The sequence below is a fragment of the Tiliqua scincoides genome, chromosome 9 (genome assembly GCF_035046505.1).
Source record: "Tiliqua scincoides isolate rTilSci1 chromosome 9, rTilSci1.hap2, whole genome shotgun sequence".
Taxonomy (NCBI): domain Eukaryota; kingdom Metazoa; phylum Chordata; class Lepidosauria; order Squamata; family Scincidae; genus Tiliqua; species Tiliqua scincoides.
In genome coordinates this window covers 41,743,992-41,765,821 of record NC_089829.1, presented here as the reverse complement: position 1 = coordinate 41,765,821, position 21,830 = coordinate 41,743,992, and the positions used below count along the sequence as shown (strand labels likewise).

The 21,830-nt window shown below is 45.1% G+C and overlaps 1 protein-coding gene across 2 annotated transcripts in view; it reads left to right on the top strand.

The window, feature by feature from the left end:
- CDH8 (cadherin 8) overlaps positions 1–21,830 on the top strand; it is a 276,615-nt gene that overhangs the window by 136,826 nt on the left and 117,959 nt on the right. For both annotated transcript variants that reach the window (XM_066637710.1, XM_066637709.1), the window contains exon 4: positions 18,480–18,647. In XM_066637710.1, coding sequence (XP_066493807.1) covers positions 18,480–18,647 — 168 coding nt within the window. The remainder of the gene's footprint in view (positions 1–18,479; positions 18,648–21,830) is intronic.

The window sequence follows — 21,830 nt, the reverse complement described above, 5'->3', positions numbered from 1 at the left end:
AGGGCCAGGGTTTGGGCACCCCTGCTGTAGAACGTAGCCGTTCAGGCAGAGGATTCTAGCAATAGCCAGTGGGTGAATAAGGGATACCAGGCCTTCCAATGAACAAACAGAACTCCTTCCTGTCATCAGACCATTAGACCCCATAGGTTTGGTGTTGTCAGCACTAAGCAGCTATAGATCTACAGGATTTCAGAGAATCTTTTTCTCCACACCCTACCTGGAGAAACTAGGAGTTGAACTTGGGCTCTTCTCTATGCAAATCATGTGCTATATCACTGAGTCACAGCCCTCTTCCCGGAGGAGTAACTTGTTCATCACATGAAGGCACAGTCAAGGAAACAGCTGGCTCTGGGGTTTGCAAGCGAATGGCAGTACTGTCAAATTTTTTTTAATCACTGTTCTGACTTTGCATATTCATTAAAAAAAGCCTGTAGTCACTGCAGACTCTGTGCGGATCTACTTATATGAGTCTTTTTAACAAGGCAGTTATACAGTATGTTCCCTTTTGATGTTTCGCCCATTAGCAGCTAGTGTTTCCTGAGAACGGAGAGCTAGACCTGTGAGGGCACCACTCTGCAATCGTGCCTGGGGGCATTCCTTTCTCTGTAGCAAAGAGCAGAAGATTCAAATGTATTAGAAGGGAGTGGGGTTAGTGGCTGTATCTGTGGGCACTATCACCCCCAGAGATATTAGTTAGGCATCTAAGAGCTCAACTAGAAGTGTGTAGGGGATGCCATAGAGGAAGTAGCTCCCAGCTGGCATGATTGGATCATACACATTGAATCAGGGAGGTTGCACAATGCACAAAATTTCATTTACTATTTTATGAAGTAGTTTTCTGTATAGTAGACCTTCCTTATCTGTGGATTTGGTACCCACAGATTTGACCCAATGCAGGTGCCGACTAATGTTGGAAGGCCTCACATGACCTCCGGGTTGTGACCAGAAGTGCCTTCTGGTCGTGAAAGGGAGGTGTTCTGAAGTGCGAGGAGGCCACTTGTGGCCTCCCTGTGCCGCAGAAAGCCGACCAGAGTTTTCTAACAGGCATTTCAAGTTGTTTGGGTCCAGCAGATTTGATAATCCATGGAAATTGATATCTGCGGGGGGTTAGGAATTGGTCCCCTACAGACACTAGGGGCAAAAGCATTGTATTCTGTTTTTGCAGTGCGTGATAATAATAAATAATAATAATAACAGGTATTTATATACCGCCTTTCTTGGTCTTTATTCAAGACTTTATTCAAGGCGGTTTACATAGTCAGGCTTTATTTAAATCCCTTATTAAATAGGGATTTTTACAATTTGAAAGAAGGTTCTTTCTTTCAAGAACCACTACATTCAAGGTGTTTCGTTCCGATCTGGCTTCACATCCTGGCCTCCATCCTCCCACGCTCAGAGCAGATGGAATTGCTCAGCTTCAGCTTGTCAGCTGCTCCAAGGTCGCACAGTGCCGGTGGCCTCGAACTGGCGACCTTGTGGATGTTATCTTCAGGCAGACGGAGGCTCTACCCTCTAGACCAGACCTCCTGCCCAGAATGGAAGAACCAGAGAAGTCCATAAAACAAGGATGGCGCTGAGATGAAAACCAGTACATTTCTGTGTGATCTGTTTTGAAATGTGTTAGAGTTTTTTAGGTTATTGCTCTTATCCTTGGTTCATGTTTTGCAAATCCACACCAGTTATCGGTGACATATAAGAACATGTTAGGACCAGGTGGGGTTCATTTTTTATTATGGTGCTCAGCCTGCTAGATGTTGATGGTTGAATTTGGTCTGTTGAATATCAGGTCTCAGATATTCACAGATATTTTCATAATATGTGTGTTGTTCCAGCTGAGGCTGCTTTATGTGGTTGGTGTGTAATGATTTCATCCACACCTAGGATGTTCAGGTGATTTTCCAGGTCTTTTGGTATTGTGTCTAGAGCACTGAAAATGATTGTTACGATTTTAGCCTTTTTCTGCCACGAGCATTCAACTTCAATTTGCAAACCTTTATATTCTGTGATCTTTTCCTGTTCTTTCTCTTCAGGAAGAAAGCAGGAAATATAAAGATTTGCAAATTGAAATTTGAAATATTATTAAGACTATTGATCTAGTGATTTTTCAATGAAAAAGTAGTTCACAAAGTAGTTGACACAGCAAAATAAGTCAATAAGTGTTTCCATGTCCCCCAAATGCCAGTGGTGTAGCTACATTGGCATCCTTCAGTCTCGGAAGACTATGGTGTCACGCTCTGAATGGTGGTTCTGGAACAGAGTGTCCTCTCCAGTGCGCGGAGCCTGGGTAAAGTAGGTATGGAGGATAGGCTGTTTCCCATGCAGCAAATCCCCCCTCTCCACGTCGCTGAAATGGTCCAATGGAAAGGCAGAGGCCAATACGGTTGGTTCCAGCGGCGTCGCAGGAGTTGCCAGAACGTGACTGTGTTCAGCCATGAACTGCCTCAGGGACTCCGGCTCCGGATTTTGCCTCGAGGTTGACTCCTGAAGCCTTTTCCATACCTGGATGTAGCCACAAGGCAGTGGAGGTTTGGGATCAGAGTTTTCCTTCTCTCAGATGAGCTGCCTTCCCAGGCTGACGAGTCCCATCTACCCGGTGGCTGTTTAGTTGCCTCTTACGACAAGCACAGCCAAATTGAGGGCTTATTCTTATCCCCAGCCCCCAAGGGATATTCTTACCCCCAGACACTTGCCTCCATTTTGCTCCCATTGCCCAGAATGGCTCTGAAGGGGAGGGGGAGGGAGCCTCACCACTTGCACACTGAGGTGAGGCTTCCTGCAAAACTTAGTGCTTTGCACCCCTTCTTGCTACACCACTGCCAAAGGCCCACAAGCTAAAAAAAGAAAAGACAGATGCAGAAGAGATGTGGTCAGCAGCCACTGAAAAAAGACGACATGCTGGAGTGAAAACAGACAGTTGCTTTCCCCCCGCTCAATATAAGAGGGCACCACTGTAGAAGGTGCCTTTTCCCCATTGGGCATATCCTTCCTCGCCTCCTAGTCTGTCATTCAGTCAGTGGACTGTCCATGGGGCAGGCTGAGTCAACTGCTTTGAACGGTAGTCTGAGGGAGCAGAAAACTGGTGACAGTGGTAGTGTCCTACATGGCCATCACCCCTCCCCAGCCTGGCACCTGCCTGTGCCCTCCATTCAGTTGCTGCTCCACCATCTTCTCCTTGGACACGGAGTGAGAGGAGTGTGGGGCATGGTTTGCCTTCCCCTCCACACTGGCGCTACCACAAATTCGGCAAAACTGAAGAAGAAGCTATTCATTGCTATTGCCACCATCACACCATCACCTTTATATGGCAGAAGGACCATATCTGTTCTCAACTGCCTCTGATAGTAGAACTAGATATAACAGGTACAAACTGCAAGAGAGGAGATTCCAGCTGGACATCAGGAAGAAATTCTTGATGGCCAGGACAGTGCAGCAGTGGTACAGATTGCCAAGGGAGGTGGTTGATTCTTCCTCACTGGAGATCTTTAAGCTGAGGCTGACAGGCACCTCCTGGAAATACTCTAGGTTAGTAGCTCCCAAACAGGGTGACCAGATGTCCTCTTTTTTGAGGACATGTCCTCTTTTTTAACCTGGAAAAGAACTTAAATGTCCTCTTTTCCCCTGTGTACATGTAGCACAGAGCCTTCGTGGAATGAATAAATCAGATGTTAATATAGTTTTAAATTTAAAAAATAAGTAGTACAGTGTTTAAATTAACCACATGAAATTCATATGCATGAGTATTTTTTCAGCTTTTATTTTGTTATGTCCCACATTTCTCTTGGATGTCCTACATTTTGGGGTGCCTTGTCCTCTTTTGCGATTATGACATCAGGTCACTCTGTTCCCAAATACTGTAGCACTGGGACCCACTTTTTAAAATGACACTCTAACTGGACCCATCGAGCTTTAGGAGATTTAAAAGAAAGAAGTTTCACTTTAACAACCACTCAAGCCTGTTTTTATCTTGTTTACTATGGTGGGGGGCACCTTCTGCAGTGTTTGTTCAGTTCCATGTTCATCAGATTGGAGACCATTCTGGTGGCCTTATGATCCTCTTTGTCTGGCCTTTGATAAAAGTCAAGAATGTTTGCCTACTCATGCGTAAATATGCATGAGTTTTCATAGGGCTCACTACATTTTCCTTGTCAACTCAGATGCGGAGGAGCTTCCTTCTCAAGAGTTTGTTGGGGGTTGCATTCATTGAATTGGGACCTTTCTGATAGCCTTGTATTCCTCTCAGCCTGCCCTTCGAAGTGGACTAAGGCTGGTATTCAGTGTGTTGTAACTGTTGAATAACACATCCAACTGTGGTCATAGTTTGTGGTGAGGAGTCCTACCTCAGTGGGAGCGCATATGCTTTGTATGCAGAAAATCTGAGTCTGTTCCTGATATCTCCATGTACAGTTGGGAATTACCCCTATTTGAAAAGAGCTTCTGCCATTCAGCCCAGAAAAATGCTGACCCCGCTAGACTAATGATCTGACTCAGCAGAAAGCCCCTTCTCAAGTCATATATTTGAATCTTACAGAGTGGTTTGCACATGGCTCTCTCGAACAACATTGTGGGCTAGAGATGGTCTATCTCTGCCTGTCGTTCTGTTGACAGTAGTGCTTTAATGGTGAAAAATGACTGCTAGTACATTTGGCCTAGCAGATTGGATTCGTGTTTCATTTGGGAACATTAAGGACAATCAGGAAATAAATGGGTCCTGCCAAATTGGAAATAAACCTCTCCATGAATGTGTTTGGCAAAATATTCATTGAAGAATTTATACCCTTAAAGTATAAGGTGTTTGAGGCTGCTTACAATAAAAGGAATTAAAAAACCAAATGTCAGGTAAAGCAATCCCCATTAGTACAACAGCATGTCTAAAATTACGAGGCACCAAAAAAGTAGAGAAAATATTAAATACAACAGGAAGACAAGGGAAGAAGAACACAAACAGGAGGGAAAACAAGGTGAAAAAGAAAAGGAGGAAGGACATAGTTAATTCTACCAGGAAGGATTTCACAGTGGCATTGTTGATGCATTCCCTATCAGAGCAGTTGTCACCCCCCCCCCCCCAGACACAGACAGCACCCCTTGGAGCACCCAAAAGTACAGCACCCAAAAGTAGTTCAGTGATGTTGCAATGAACTTGACACTTCATCATGCCACCACCAATTTCTTGGGGGGAGGGATGGCATGGTTTGTGGCTGTTTAGATGTTTAGGGTGGTTAGGAGGACCCTTCCATCACCAAGGTTACAATCCTATCCACACTTTCCTGTGAGTAAGCCCCATTGACTTTAACGGAACTTACTGCTGAGTAGACATGCCTAGGACTTGGTTCTAAATGTGGCATGGAGCTCCACTCAGCAGAGGTTTGGGCAGCACACCCATCACCCCTCCACCTAGGGAAGTGGTCCATGGTGGTTCCCTTCAGTGGCCCCTCCAGTGACACCACTGGAGTCTCCAGCCACAGTAGGGTGGAAATGAGCCACAATCTTGTCTATGACTACATGGTTCCTTTCTATACATATTTCCTGAGCAATGTGGAAAGGGTTCCACTTGGAAACAGCTTTCATACCATTTTTGCTAAGTGTGAACCAGGTTCTGGAGAAATATTTTGGAATCCAGGAATATCAGACCAAATCCTAGTAGAGGTGCCCCCCCCATCCATGGGGGACACATTCCCACCCCTCTTGCAGATACCAAAACCGTGGATAAAAGGGTCCAATACTTACTGTGACTCCAAATACTCTTGTCTCTTAGCAGCCTGTTATACAGCACTAGAAGAGGAAATCAAGAAGCTGTCAGCCTGAATGCTAGAAGAGGGAGACAGGCAGAATACAAACAGGAAGCTTCCTGTTTCCTGTTAGCATTTTCTTGGTCTCCCCCCTCCAGCGTTCCAGATGATTGCTTCTTCTAGTGTTCTATAATGGGCTGCAACAAGCAAGAGACAAGAGATATGAGTGTTTGGAAACACAGTAAAGGAACTAATGGAAGACAGATAAATAATGGGTGCCGGGGGGGGGTGAACCGCAGATAAGTTAATCTGTGGATACGTGGGGGGTGCCTGTAATTCATTGGACCACCCTCTCGGCTGGTTCATAAATTCACTAGTTTGCCCCTCCTTGTTTTCTTGATGGTTCAAATATGTGTACCATTATATCACGTACCGTGGCTCCAGGTGTACCACAAAAATGTGCAAGAGGTTACATATCTTACCAAAATGGAGAAGGGGGTTGATGAACCAGTCGCCTCTCTTAATGATAGTGTCATTGAATAAAATATTTCCTGAAAGTTATATACGTACATTATGCCATCTTCTAGAGAGTTTCTCTCATTCTCTCTCTTTCTCTCTGCTCCATTTCCTTTCTCATTCAACTGGCAGTAAGTTATGTGCAAAGTAATACAGGAATACAGACATAATGCTCTTTGTCTCTGATAGGATCAGACAGGTGACACCAAAAATGACTCCTTAAAGAAAGGAACAAGATCAGAAGCAAGTTTTTAGATACTTGATTTTTTAACCCTACTTGGTTATCCTTTGTTAAAAATAATCCTTATTGAAGATTGTCCTTCACAACTAGTCCACCACTGCAGTGTCAACAGTTGTGATGTTGTGTTGGTGTTTCACCCCCTTACTGCACTGTTAATTGCTGGGGCAATGGCTTCTGCTACTTAGCTGTGTGACAGGTTGTGATATAGAACTGCAAACTTGACCAGAGGGGAATTTCCTACTGGCCGGGATGCATAATATCTAATTAGCCCTTCACTTATTAGCAAACTGCTATCAAAGGCATGATTAATTACAGTTCTTATGTCAAACATAATTTATCTTTTTAAAAAAGAAGACCTGATAACAAAGAAGGAAAAATAAAGAGAAGCTATATTGCCACAGTCTGTCCCTAGATGTGTGACACTGAGGAAGGGGCAACTATTAAGCACACAGAAAATAACTGCAAAATTTACCTAATTGATGAACAAAGGTGTATAAATACCATAGGTAAGAGTCAAGGTAAGAGTCATAGGTAAGAGTCAAGATAGCTTTATGCAAAAAGGGGCAAATTGCTGGCAGTAGGAAAAGGAATACAAAAAATACAAGGAATAAAAGAAAGAAAGAAAGAAAGAAAGAAAGAAAGAAAGAAAGAACCATCCATGGATGTGTTTGGAGGGGGGCGGGGTTCAATAATTATCTATCCATCTCTGATATTCAATTTTTATATATTTTATATATATATTTTATATTTTATATGTGTGTGTACACCCTGAATATATATACATCCTGGTCTATACCCTGAACCTACCTAGGGCACTTTACAACAGTGGAACACTATTCTGCTGTCATACAAGGGATTCTGGCAAGGCAGTCAACCCATCGACAGGGAGGGGGAAGAACAGGGGAGTGTCCCGGAGGGGAGGGGGCAGAACTGGTTGGATATCAGTGAGACCAAGTTGCACTGGTATCCTCATCCTGTTTTTTTCCCCCTGTTCCTCCTCCCTGACGCAGGGCGCAATCCTGAACGCTCTGTGCCGGACTTCGCCGGCACTGAGTGTTGCAAACATGCCGTAAATCATGCCCACGACACTCAGCACCAGGTCAGTGCTGGTGCCAGCTCAGCCTCGGTCTGTGCTGAGCCAGTGGAACTGGAGGCCTACTGCACATTGCGTGGGGCAAGAGGAGTGGGACTGATGGAGCTCTGCTCCACCAGATCCAGGACCCCACATCAGGCCTCCTATCCCAACAAGGGGACTCTCAACTCTGCGGCAAAATAGTTGGCACAGACTTGAGTGGGACTTGAGTTGAGTTGACCCACTGTGGGTTTTGGGCCTTTTCCCAAAGGAAAGAGACAAATTTCCCCTTCCCCTGAGGAGATGCCAGCAGCTGCTCGAAGCCCTTAGGATGCAGCTGTAGCCATTTTGCTGCCGCTGATCCTCTGGGTGCTGGGCAGCTCAGGACTCTGAGTTGTCACTCTCCCTTACTTTGACCTATGCCAAGAGAATACATCTGAGGTGACCCACTGGGGCAATGAAGGCTTATCCCAAATGTTCCCTTATTAGGACAAGACCTCACTAAGTGCCCTCTGCTGGACATACCAAGGAATAATTATCTCACCATCAGGAGCTGAAGAAGTTTGGTACACTGGAAAGTTGGTACACTTGAAGATCAAATTTAGGGTAGAGATTCCCCCTCCCCCCTGTTTTTTCCTAGCTGCATTATTAGATTTTTAGATTGTGAGACCTTTTGGGACAGGGAGCCGTTTAGTTATTTGACTTTGTAAACCTCTTTGTGAACTTTTTGTTGAAAAGCGCTATACGAGCTATATAAATACTGTTGTTGCTATTATTATTATTATTATTATTATTATTATTATTATTATTATTATTATATTAATAATAATAATAATAATAATAATAATCCAAGTGTTTGTTTTAGGTTTATTAAGCATGGATTTTGGGGGGAAAAAGAAAACAAACAGGAAAAAAAAACTAGCTTAATTTATTATAAAGCCTTTCCTCTCAAGGCATGAAGCACTAAGGCAACTTATATATTTTTAAAAGGCATTAAAAATATGCACACCATCAAAGATGCAGGAGTAGAAATCGGCATCCAACCCAGTGAAATAAAAAATCAAAAACCGAGCTCAGATAAATTAAGGGAGCCAACTTTGACAGACGGATCGATGTTGCTCTCAGGAAATCCTTAGAACTAAAAGCTGGAGCTAAAGAAGACTTTCATGTGAGTTGAGGGAAATAGAAAGGGATTTGGCATTTCATGACGCAGGGGCTGAGTGAGTTTGGCTCCTCTAAACAACAAATTATATATTCATTTATGTAATTTTCGCTGGTTGCATTTTTTAGGCAGAGGTCTTTCCCAGCTGTATCTGGAGTTACTGGGAGATGCATCTGGGACCTTCTGCATGCAAGCAGGGACTCAACAGCTGAGGCTCCAATCCTATGTATACCTTCCGGAGAGTAAGCCCAGTTGAACACAATGGGGCTTATGTCTAAGTAGATACACATAGGATTGTGATGTGAGCGCCTAAAGCAGGGAGGATCTAATTGATATTACAGGTGCAGCCTATTTATCCACGGATTTTTTATCTGTGGATTTGTCTCAACACTAATGGGGTGGGGGAACCAAAGGTCACACACCCCTTTGCCTCCTTTGCCCTGCACTGCACTTGCTCCATTTCCAGGCAGCCCAAAACACTGCAAAAAGTCTCCGCCTCGACCAGGCAGGGAATAGCCCTGGAGCCCTGGAAGAGGTTCCCCTTGCGAAAGAACAGTAACATTCCTGGAGCCCCTGAGCCAGCCGAGGCTGAAGAGGGGAAGGGGGGGCAAGAACCTCTGTAGCCAGAACACGTGCAGCGAGGTGGAACTCTCTCTCACATGCTCATACGCACACACATGCACACACGCACACACAAGGGCAGGTGCAGTAGCAACAGAGGGGATTGCTTTAAAGAACCCAGGGAGTGTTTGCCAAATTCCCCCCCCCCCCCAATTGAGATGGTGCAGGCAATTACCGACACAAGCTACCCCCCCCCCGTGGTGCAGACAATCACGACACAGGCAAGCCTTCCCACCAAGCAAAGCATGAGATTTAACCTACAATCCTCTCCACATGAGATTTAACCTAAACCCTCTTTTCGTGGGAGTAAGTCCCATTGACTGGAATTGGGCTTACTTCTGAGTAGAAATGCATAGGGCTGAACTCTTAAAAGCTCAGCATCCCACCTGTGAAAGAAGCGAGACTGTTGACAATGGGGAGGGCTCATTTTTTGCTGTAAAAAACCCAGGGAGTGTTTGGCAAATTCCCCCCCCCCCCGATGATGCAGGCTCTCCTGCTCCAGCAAGCCTTCCCAAGCAAGCCTTGGGAAGCCTTGGAGAGACAGGTGAGGGTGAGCAGAGAGGCGGACTATAAGTCCCAGAATGCTCCAGGGCAGAGGAGCTTCCATGATGGCGGCAGCCAGGGAGGGCTTCAGAGGTAGCAGCAGCGAAGAGGAGGAGGAGAACCTGCAACGCTGTTGGGAGGTCGCCTGGGACACAGAGGACGAGGCTTCCCAAGCAAGCTCACCATTCCAACTGTGAAAGAAGCAGGACAGCTGGCAACAGGAGGGCTGAGTACAGTTGAGAACAGTTGCCTTAGTTTCCTTCTATCCGGAAGTGTCAGGCTGCAGCATGTTTGCATAGCTCTATGGGATTCAGCACAACATGTTTTTTGTCAATCATGCCGAGTCATGGAACGGAACTAACGCAGATAAATAGGCTCCAACTGTACTGCTACCCATGCGGTTTGGAAGTACTGACTTGAATTCATAGCTTTTCAACATCACTGCCCCGCCACCTGCTCCCCCTTTCCAGTTTGGGAGTGCAAGACAACTAGAAAAGAGAGGATTTTCTCTGGCTCATGCCATCATTGTCCCAGAATTTTACTCTGCCACAAGTCCCACTCTTCCTGAATCCTAGTCTAATAGAATTCCAAAACAAACCTCAATTCTAGGCACTATCAGTTTGCTGCAACCTTCAGTTCAGTTCTGTCGCTGCTTTTCCCTACCATGCTGTCAGTGTACAGCTATGCACTGATAAAATCCTGCAAATACAGAATATTTATGTGGTTATATCTAAGGATGTATCGCATGCTCATTTCGCATATCATTGGGGGTCATCATGGCTGCCTATTTCTTCCTGCCCCTTTGGGGAAGGGCCGTGGCTAAGTTGTTGAACACCTGCTTCACATCCGAAAAGGTTTTAGATTCAATCTCTAGGTTGAACTGGGGGGGGGGGGAGGAGTTACCTGAAATCTTGGAGTACTACTGCCAGATCAGAGCAGAGGGTGCTGAACTAGATCAAGCTTTTTTAAATGATTATGATTTTATTGATTTCATTGAAATTTCTGGCTACTTTGTGGCCTGTATCATGACACTGAAAGGTGGACTTTTGTTGATTATTATTATTATTATTATTATTATTATTATTATTATATAAATAAACACAATCCCAGCGCAGCTCAGACACAAAGCCCTGTACAGGCTACTCTTTTCTTAGCCTCATTTACATCCCACAGTGATTGCCAGGATGAAATGAAAGAGCCAGTGGATGCCAAATGTGGTCAGGAAACTGGGCCTCGCAGGAAAAGACTCTGTGAAGATGAACTTTTGTGTCTGTAAGCTTGTTTTTCCTTAGCGGAATTAATCTTTCTTTTGTGCTCGTATTTCCTAATCTTCAAAATGGTGTGGATAAGTAGGTGTTCTTAAGATTGCATCGCCGTAATAGCCCAAATGTCATTCTAGTGATAGATTGTGGATGACCATTCTATACACACTTTCCTGGAAGCCCTGTTGAACACCCCAGCTCCCTGAGTTACAGACTGCTGTGTTGTGGTGTTTCTATGGAGGCTTGATAGCACTGGACTGGCAAGAGCATTGGACTGTTTCAACATACATATGTTTTGACTCCTGAACAAAACTCCAGAATGAAACTACTATGCATCTGAGAGGCTGATGGCCCAATCCTTCCTTCTCTGGTCATCACTGTAAAGCAGCCAGTGCCAGTTTTAAGAGGTGGTCTGGCAGCTCACAGATCTGCATGCTTCTGAATAAGTGGTGGGTAGGTTTGAGCCCTTCCATGTGCACCTGAGGAAATGGAAGCCACTGCTGAAAGAGATAAGGTGGTGTGGGAGGGAAGAATGTGGCAAGGGCAGTGAGGTCACTAGGGTTTGCATCACCTGCTGCGGGAGGCCAGCGCATCTGTCCCATGATGATGGACCTCCTCCCATGCAGTGGGCAGGGCAATGCCCCAGCAGTGGGCATGGTGATGCACCATTGCCCTGCCCCGCTGGGTTTTTTTTGCTATAACTTTTGATAGGCTAGAGATATTTCAACATGATTTGTTCCATTGCATTTTGCATGAAAATACTAATTGAATGATACGTATATGACATGATGGTATTATTTGAAAATCCCAAGATTTAAAAAATTAGGCCAATAGTGGTGTCACCCCTTAGGTGACATGCATGGCACTCAGTGTGACCTGCACCCCTTAGCAACGCCACTGGGCAGGGGAAAGCAGAACAGGGCAGGAGAGGGGGCAGATTGGGTTCAGGAATGAGGCATATTCAATGGTGGTGGTGTCTGCTGAATCCTAAACAACTTTCCCTGACCCAATCCTACAGCACAGGTTCACATGGACTTGCACTGGCTATTTAGCTAGTGCAGGTCCAAGTAGACCCCTCCCCTCCACACTACGGAGGCTTGCTGACAGGTAAGGGAAGAATTGTTTCTCTACCCAGAGGAGACCTCTACAGCTGACCCCCTCCCCCCACATGATGAAGCAGATGCCATTTTAGCACCGATGCATCAGGGAACAATAGGATTGCACACTTCGTATATAGGATTGTGCTGTGTATGGGGGGAAAAGGTTGGCATTTTTTCTTTGAGAGAACCCTTCAAATGTCATGTTCCTCTAGGAGCAGCTGTAAGGAAAAGCCTCTACCAATAATCTCTTCTCCACTGCAGCTTCAGCAGACTGTAAGGGACGGGGGAGGGAGAGAGGGCAGTCACTCACCCATCTTGAATTGACTCCTGGATACATAGGGTGTTTTTTTTTTTTTATTTAAATGTAATCAAACTCTGCAGTGATTGCAATGCAAAGGTGTCCCTAGTTTTGCCCACGTAGCACTAAATGGATTGCAAAGATCAAATGATCACTGGGGTGCACAATCTCACCCACGAACCTTTCTATTGCTCTGTGTTCTATAATTACCACTTAAAATAATAAATAATAATAATAGCCAATTAAATATATATATATATATATAAATAAAACATAACTATCAGGTTAGCAGGCACATTATCATGTGACTGTAGATGCCCGCAGAAGCAGAGTCTTCCAGCCGAGAGCTCAGTGAGGATAAACTCCTGGATAAAAGCGACTTTTTCTGTGCCTGAGAAAGAAACCCCCCGAGCGCTGTGATTTTGAAAAGCCCACTGCACTGGTGGATTGAATTTCCCTTGACACTCTTAACGCTTCACTTATTACTAAGACGATACAGTAACTTGAACTTCTTGCTCTCTTTTCACAGACAAATGATTTCATTAAAAAAAAAAAAAAAAAAGATTCAGAAAATGGATTGGTGGGAGGGGGGAAGCCCCTTCTTCAGAAATGACTGTGGTGTGATGAGCTTGGCTACTAATTGGTGGTCAGGGACTTAACAGGAGAACATTAATGTTCCAGCCTTGATGGCTGGAAACCCCTCTAGGGTGATGCCCATCATAATCTGGAGGAAAGACAGGTGGGTTGAGTGGGGCACATAGATGGAAAAAGGGTTGTCTGTGTGTGTGTGTGTGTGTGTGTGTGTGTGTGTGCGTGTGTGTGTGTGTGTGAAGTTGGCTAAAATGAAAGCATGCTTGGATTGTAGTTGCAGTCTGGGGATTGTATTTACCTGGCAGGGGAGATACCTTGATCATACTCTGGCTCAAAACGCAGGAGGGTTTGGGTTGACCCACATTTCTGTGCCAGGAAATTTTGCATGCAAACAAAGGAGGTTGGCTGGGGAGTATCCTCTATGGAAGACTGTCTAAGACTTGGCTGTCTTCTGTAATTCCACTCTTATTTATATGACTTTCATCAATCAATTTTCCTGATTTTTCTTCTTGAATACCAATCAGGGATCATGTTAGCAAGTACCTTAAATTTCTGGCTTACAATATGTCTTTCCTACTGTTATAGTTTGATTACACAGGCCAACACACATTTTGCTTCCTCAAACATTACACCAATTCCTGGGTATATTTGGGGTGCTGATTCAAAAAATGGCATCGGTTTTGCCCTATCACGTCTAGTTTTGGAGATATAGTATAGCCTCATTAGTGAATGGTTCAAGCAGCTTCCTCTTAAGGAAGTCTACACCATGGCTTCCTCATGAGGAAGGTTGGTTGGTTGGCATCCTTCAGTCTCGAAAGACTATGGTATAAGCCTACAGCACCAGGTATTTCCAGGCGGTCTCCCATCCAAGTACTAACCAGGCATGATCCTGCTTAGCTTCCGAGATCAGACGAGATTGGGCATGTGCAGGGTAAGCTCCTTGAACTATTAAAGAGGCTATGCCGTGTCTCCAAAACTAGACGTGATAGGGCAAAACGGATGCCACTTTTGGAATCAGCATCCCAAATTCATATCAAACCACCATAAAGTTTGGGAAAAACTTTTCTGACCCTCAATTTTGTAGGTCTGTGCCACTATTAAAAAGCAGCAAAAGGTTGCCATTGTAGTGGTGTGCACAATGGTGAAATAAATCTATAGCAAAGCGCCCCTTTGCAACCCCACTTTTCCAAGTCATGATAGCTTCTTAAAGGAAGCATTGCAATGTTTTGTTTTTTTTGGATAAGAGAGAGCATTGGCACTTGTGGTGTTGCTGCTATAATGCATGCTTATTTATAAATATACATGCAGAGCAGAATGGAAGCTGGCTCCTCTGGACAATGAACAAATAATAAATTACAGATGGAAATAAAGTACATTGGAAGAAAAGAGGCTAATAATGATAAATGGGGATGTGTGAACTTTCCAGTGTTTGACTGAAATTGAACTGAGCTTTTGTGGCTATTCCAAGAGAAAATCTGCAAAATCTCATGCCTCTGTGCATTATCTGTTAGATTTCTTGCAAAACCTCTAATATGCCCACAGAAGGTTGAGCGTCTGAGCACGGATTATTCACAAACATTTGAATGGAAAAGAGCCTTTGTGCGTCGTCGATTTGCTGGCAAAGTTTCCAACCTTGGGGGTTACTTTCTCTCTTGTCTTGATTCTGCTCACAGACATCCGAGCAGTTGCATATTTCGAGGGTCCCTGGTTGAATGCTTCCAACATCTCTAAAGAAAGTATAGGGCTACAATATCAGCACGGAACAGATTTACACACAAAATGTGTTTGCGAGTATAGTTGCACTTTGTATACTAATGGAGGTGGGGCCCACAGCCTCATATATTTAAAAACAACAACAAAACCTATACAGAGAGCCAATCCTACTGAGCTCTAATGCCTTTACTGTGTTTCTCAAACTGTGGGTTGGGACCCACTAGGTGGGTTGTGAACCAATTTCAGGTGGGTCCCCATTCATTTCAATATTTTATTTTGAATATATTAGGCTTGATATTAGACCATGGTATGTAACTGCATTTGGGGAAACGTTACACATTTGTATTTTTAACAGGCTACTATGTATGGGCTTTTAACAATGATAGTAAATGGGACTTACTCCTGGGTAAGTGTGGGCAGCCTAGGATTGTTAAAAAATTTTCCTGCTTGATGATGTCACTTCCGCTCTTGACATCACTTCTGGTGGGTCCTGACAGACTCTCATTCTAAAAAATAGGTGCTGATGCTAAACTTTTGAGAACCAATGGCGCTGTGCATGGCAGCTGCTCTGTCGCGAGCCTCCAGCAAAGCTAAATCAGTGGGGGATGTGGGACAGGGAGAAACAGGGTGGGGGGAGGGCAGATTGGCTCTGGGATGGGGGCAGGTTCGTCAGCAATGGCAGCCGCCATATCCTAGTCCTTTACTGGTCCCGATTCCAGGGGCCCAGTTCTATGCAGAAGTGGGCCTGCGATTTTGCTAGCACATCTTCAAGTAGACCCTTGGATGCTGTGGAAGCTCACCTCCAAGAAATGGAACAGATGTTCTCTTACCCAGAGGAGACCTTCCGGACTGTCCTCCACCCAGCGGGATGCAGTGTGAGCTGTTTTGATGAGCCTGTATTTGTGGGGATGGGGGAGAGAATGTGTAGGATTTGGCTCTGAGATAGTACCATGCAGAGAATGATTTTCCCCACCCAGATAGGATAATTTTCATGTGAATGATGTAATGTTCCTTTGAACTGAGGAGAGATACATACAATTTATTGAATGTAAATATCATTGTTTTTCTTTTATACTAATGTTGAGTTTCTGGAGGAAAAATCCATTACGGGGTACAAGCCATGATGTGTATGCGCAACCTCCTGATTTTAGAAATGGGCTATGTCAGAATGCCAGATACAAGGGAGGGCACCAGGATGAGGTCTCTTGTTATCTGGTGTGCTCCCTGGGGCATTTGGTGGGCCACTGTGAGATACAGGAAGCTGGACTAGATGGGCCTATGGCCTGATCCAATGGGGCTGTTCTTATGTTCTTAGTCACATATGACACATTCCTATGTGTGTCTACTCAGAAGTAAGTCCCATTCAACTTTCAGGGACCTATGGCACACATTTATTCAGAAGCCCCATTTTGTTCAATGGTGCTTACTCCCAGGAAATTGTGTGTAGGATAGCAACCTACAAAACTTAGGATTTCTGAGTCCTATTAAAATCAGTGAGACCTAAGAATCAATTAGCTGCCTTAATTTGAGGAATATATATCCGGATATGTATCCCAAGTAATAAAATCACTGTGCTCAACGGTATGCTATAGCCTTGCTAACTGGGCTAAGAGGTATAATTTAAATATTAATTTCCTTATATTTAGCGGAGGGAGAATAACTGCCCTTATTGACGTCAACACACACACACAGATATTGGAAATAATTATAGGGGAAATGGGTCCTTTGGTGTCGCTTCATTCCAAAGTACTGTAACAGTACCATGTGCCTTAGGTATGTCCAGGGGCAAGCATTTTGGTAATATATCTTTATGGGGGAAAAAGGGGGTCTCAAAAGGCAGAAAGAGATTGAAAGTTGCAGAGATGATCCAAGAGCTCTTGACACCTGGGGTGGCAGGTCAAATGTTGCTGTTCCCCCTCTTACATGATACAGTGCTGCATTAAGTGCTGATCTCCTTATATGGTGACATATCAGTCACTACTTCTGCCACTAAACCCCTGTTCCCTGAACCTAAACAGAAAGAGGGGAGTGGAGTTGATGAGGAAGTGTGACAGAGAGTTGTAGACTAGAGCAGGGGTGTCTAAACATTTTGGCAGGAGGGCCATATCATCTCTCTGACATTGTGTCCGGGGGCCAGGGGAAAAATTAATTAATTTACATTTAAAATTTAAATAAATTTACATAAATAAATTTATTAGAGATGGAGCTTATATAAATGAATGAAGGTCTTGCAATGGCTCGTGGACTATAAAAGGCCTTGCACAAAGCAAGGCTAGCCTTTCCTTTGCTGCTACTGCTGCATCACAGACATGAAACAGCAAGTAGTGGAGGGAGCCCTCGTCCCACAGCTCAGGTGAGAGGTTGAACAGTCGCCCTCATGCTGAGAGCAGTTGCATCGGGCCAGCATGGGCTCCAGCAAGTCTCTGGAGGGCCAGAGGCTCATTGGAGACTGGGAGTTGCCCGAGGGCCTGATTGGATGCCCACGAGGGCCGCAAGTGGCCCCCGGGCCAGGGTTCGGGCACCCCTGGACTAGAGCATCAGTGACACTCTGGCCTAGCACTCTTCTCTCCCACACAATTTCTTTTCTGCTCCTTTCCCTTTTTGAATCCAGGGAGCAGGAAGATGAGGAGAAGCAGAGGCAGGTGGGCAGATGGAGGGAGGAGGGAGATGTCCCCTGTAAGTCTTCCGCTTGAGGCAAGTACCTCATGGATTGGCTGGTCCTACAGAGTGGTTTTGATGATCAACCACCAGCTCAGGCATTCTGGCAGGAAAATGCCAATCCGAGCAGCACCACATTGGAAGAGTGAAGGTTTGCACCTCCCCATCATTTTCCAGATTGAAGGCAAGTAGGGATTATCTTTTGTGTGTGGATTCATTATTCCAGTGTTGTGGAGAGCCAGCAGCTGATCATTAGAAACAACTCTGTGCGGAAGTGGTATCCATGACAAAGACACAAAGAGTGTCAAATGTCTGCAGAGCAGAGTATATGTGTGATGTGCTACCCTGGTCATTTGGCTCTGCACTTCTTGTTTTAAACTCTTGGCCCATAAGAACTTACACTATTGCTCATATTTGACTCCGTAAGCACTTCCTGTTGGAAATCTTACATTCAGAACCAGGAGGAGAGTAAAAGAATTTACCATTCTCTAATTTGGACATCTACTAAAATTGGGTGTCGGGATAGTTAGAACAGACGAAAGAAAATATTTTTTTACCCAGCATAAAATTAGCCTTTGGAACTCCTTGCCATAGGAGGTTATTTGGGTATCTGGCCTAGATGCCTTTAAAAGGGGATTGGACTATTTTCTGGAGAAAATGTCCATTACAGGTTACAAGCCCCAACAAGTATGTGCAGTCTCCTGGTTCTAGAAGTAGGCTACCTCCGAATGCCGGTTGCAAGGGAGTGGTATCAGGATGCAGATCTCTTGTTGCCTTGTGGGCTTTCTGAGACATCTGGTGGGTCACTGTGAGATACAGGAAGCTGGACTAGATGGGCCTATGGCCTGATCCAGTGGGGCGGTTCTTATGTTCTTACTGTACTGAGCCATGCGTATAAGTGAATCTGTTCTTGACTGCTTGCATGCAGGACTGAGCTTCATCTCTGATGTTGGTGTCCTCTTTCTTTTTCTTTCAGCTGTTATTAAAACTGCCCTTTCAAACATGGACCGAGAAGCCAAAGAGGAATACTTTGTGGTCATCCAAGCAAAAGATATGGGCGGGCACATGGGCGGACTCTCTGGGACCACGACCGTGACGATTACGCTCTCCGATGTCAATGACAATCCTCCAAAATTTGCACAGAGTAAGTGCAGCCGTTCTTTGTTGGCTGTATTATTTTTCAGCAGGGCACCTGTTTCTCACTGCCGGTACTTTGGGAGGATTTGTTGCAGTAGCCACACATGTGAGGCACACTCAAAAAGCACTTTGTAAACACTAAGTGCTGTTATCCGTTGTGACTACTGACTGGTCCCGATTTCAGTGATACTTCATCACAGTAGAAGCCTATGCATGTCTACTTAGAACTAAGTCCTGTTGAGTTCAATGGAACTTACTCCCAGGGAGGTGTGCATAGGATTGCAGCCTAAGTGTCTTTGTATACAATCAGTAAGGTTTAGTCCTCCTTCTCCTCATGTCTCTTCACTGCTTTTGTGCCATCTTGCTCATACATTTCTAGTTTCCAGACTCTCTGCTCGACCTCCTCCCTTTATCTGCCTTCTTTGCTCCTTGTCTATACACAAGCTGTTGCTTGCCGTCATTTCATTTCCCAGATCACACCAACTGTGATCCTTTGTCCAGTTTCATTTGCCCTTTAAATCCCCACTATCTACCTCTTCAGCACACGTCCAGCCAGTGTCGGGCCTGTTGGGGTTCAGGGGGGGGGGGCAAAAGCCCCAGGCCTGAATTCCCACCATACCCCCACCCCACCACTGCCACTTATACCCAGTGCACCATCCCGCTTGCTCATTTGAGCTGTTCCATAAAGCCCAGCGTGGTGCTCTGCAGCATGGAAAAAACCTTCTGAGGCTTCTACCACAATCTTAAAGAGTACTTCTGGTTTTGCCAGGAAACCAGAAGAACTCCTTAAGATCATCAAGTCTTAAGCATCCCAAAAAGATCTCCTCTATGGAGAACTCGTGCAAGGAAAGCGCCCTACAGGTAGACCACAGCTGTGATACAAGGACATCTGCAAGAGGGATCTGAAGGCCTTAGGAATGGACCTCAACAGGTGGGAAACCCTGGCCTCTGAGCGGCCTGCTTGGAGGCAGGCTGTGCAACATGGCCTTTCCCAGTTTGAAGAGACATTTGGCCAACAGTCTGAGGCTAAGAGGCAAAGAAGGAAGGCCCATAGCCAGGGAGACAGACCAGGGACAGACTGCACTTGCTCCCAGTGTGGAAGGGATTGTCACTCCTGAATCGGCCTTTTCAGCCACACTAGACGCTGTGCCAGAACCACCTTTCAGAGCGCGATACCAGAGTCTTTCGAGACTGAAGGTTGCCAACAACTGCAACTGCAAGCATCAAGTCTAATATATTCAAAATAAAATATTGAAATGAACGGGGACCCACCTGAAATTGGCTCGCGACCCACCTAGTGGGTCCCGACTCACAGTTTGAGAAACTCTGTTTTAAATAAATAAAAATAAATACTAATGTTACTCTCATCCAGTTTTGTAAGCTTTCTGTTCTTCCCCCTCCCTTTACACATGTGTCCCCCCCCTCTAATTTGTTGCATTGTTCATTCCGACATGTTCAACGCCGCTTTTGATTACTCTTCTACCTTGAGAGCAGATGGGGGATAAGACCCTCTAGAAAGACGTGTAGCTGGTAAAAGAAAGAAAGCAATGACTAATTGGAGATGAGACGGGAAAATAAAAGCAAAAATGCCTGGGTCTAGTTAATTGTTGATCTTTAATTCTAAATCCATATTTACTGCTCGGGTTCCAGTGTACGTCCTGCTGGGTTAGGTTAAAATGATTTGGCACCCAGCTGAGCTTTCTTTTAATGCTTTGTAGTCTGCATCAAAGAGGGGGAAGAAGGGAATTATAATGAGGATTGATTTTTTTTTTTGAAATAGGTGTATTCTAATAGAGGTTCCTAATGAAACTGTCTAATATGTTCGCTTCCCTCAATGTCGTGTCCTTTTTTTTAAAATAAAAATGAAAAATAACAGGTTAAAATAGACAAATAAGTTGGAAAATATGTAAATAGTTTTTATATTTAAAAGAAAAAAGCTTAAATAAAACAACAGTTTAAGTGCCTGGAACGGGTAGCCCAATCCTGAACTGCCTGGCGTGTAGGGCTGCCATGTCACCGAAATGGCTGCCATGGTATCCAGCATGCAACCAGGTAAGGGAAGGAGTACCGTAATAAGGCTACTTGATTCTGCGGCAGCTCTGGAGCTGGTACAGAATTGAGGAGTCCCATTTCAAACCATGTGATCCCACACGGGGCTCAGGATCTGGTGGAGAGGAGCTCCATCAGTCCCACCCTCCTCCCACCCTGATCTTTCCCCCACCACACCTCCTCCCCCCTCCATCCATCTTCCCCCACCTTCCCCACCCCAGAACTGCCCCTCCTCGCCTCCACCCACACCCCCACTCATCTCTCTGCCGCCAGGCAGTCTGGGCGACTGTTGTGGCAGTGGAGTGCAGGTCCAGTGCTGGAGGTGGCCCAGCTTGGGCTCGCACTGAGCTAGCTCTGGCACTGGGCCCATTTGTAAGGGTTCACAAATGTGCCTTACAGTGTGTGCCGGTAGTGAGCCGGCATGCAGGGCTCTGGATTGGGCCCACAGTCTCAGAAAATTGTCCTGGTCTCTCCTAGCTTCCATCCCTCAGCTGCTCCATGATGCTTGGTGTTTTATGTCGATTCGTTCCATTCTGTGACCATACTTAGCAAAGGATTTTAGCCTTAATGTAACATGAGCTACACAATTTCCTAGAACAGTGGTTTGCAAATTTTTGAGTGCTGTGACCCACCTTTGTGGTGGGTCACGACCTGATGCTCAGTGCTTCACCCACAGAGCCTTTCTGAGAGCCCCCAGAGGCCGCTCCCTGGTTGCGCTGAGCCCACAACCACTCTGTTGGCCTCTGGAAGCCATAGACGCAAATTGACAATAAACCAGAAGTCACTTCTGACCATTTTCCAGAAGTGTTCTGAACCCACAGAGGCCAACGGAGTGGATTGCAGGCCTGGCACGACCTGGAAGCAACCTCTGGTGCTCCCAGAAAAGTTTTGTTGGTGACGTCATGACTGGTGGGTCATGACCTACTGTTTGGGAAATGCTGACCTGAGACACTGACACCTCAGTACTCCTGTAAATGCCTTATGACCCATGAGGCCAACTGGGCGAACCAGACACTGATGGAAATATTTTAGGATTTGTTCTCTGAGTCAAATGCTAAACAGGACACAAGCTTTTTGAAAAGCTTAGAGAGGCTTTTATTTACAGGCTATTTCTCAGATTAGAAACAGATTTCAGATTACA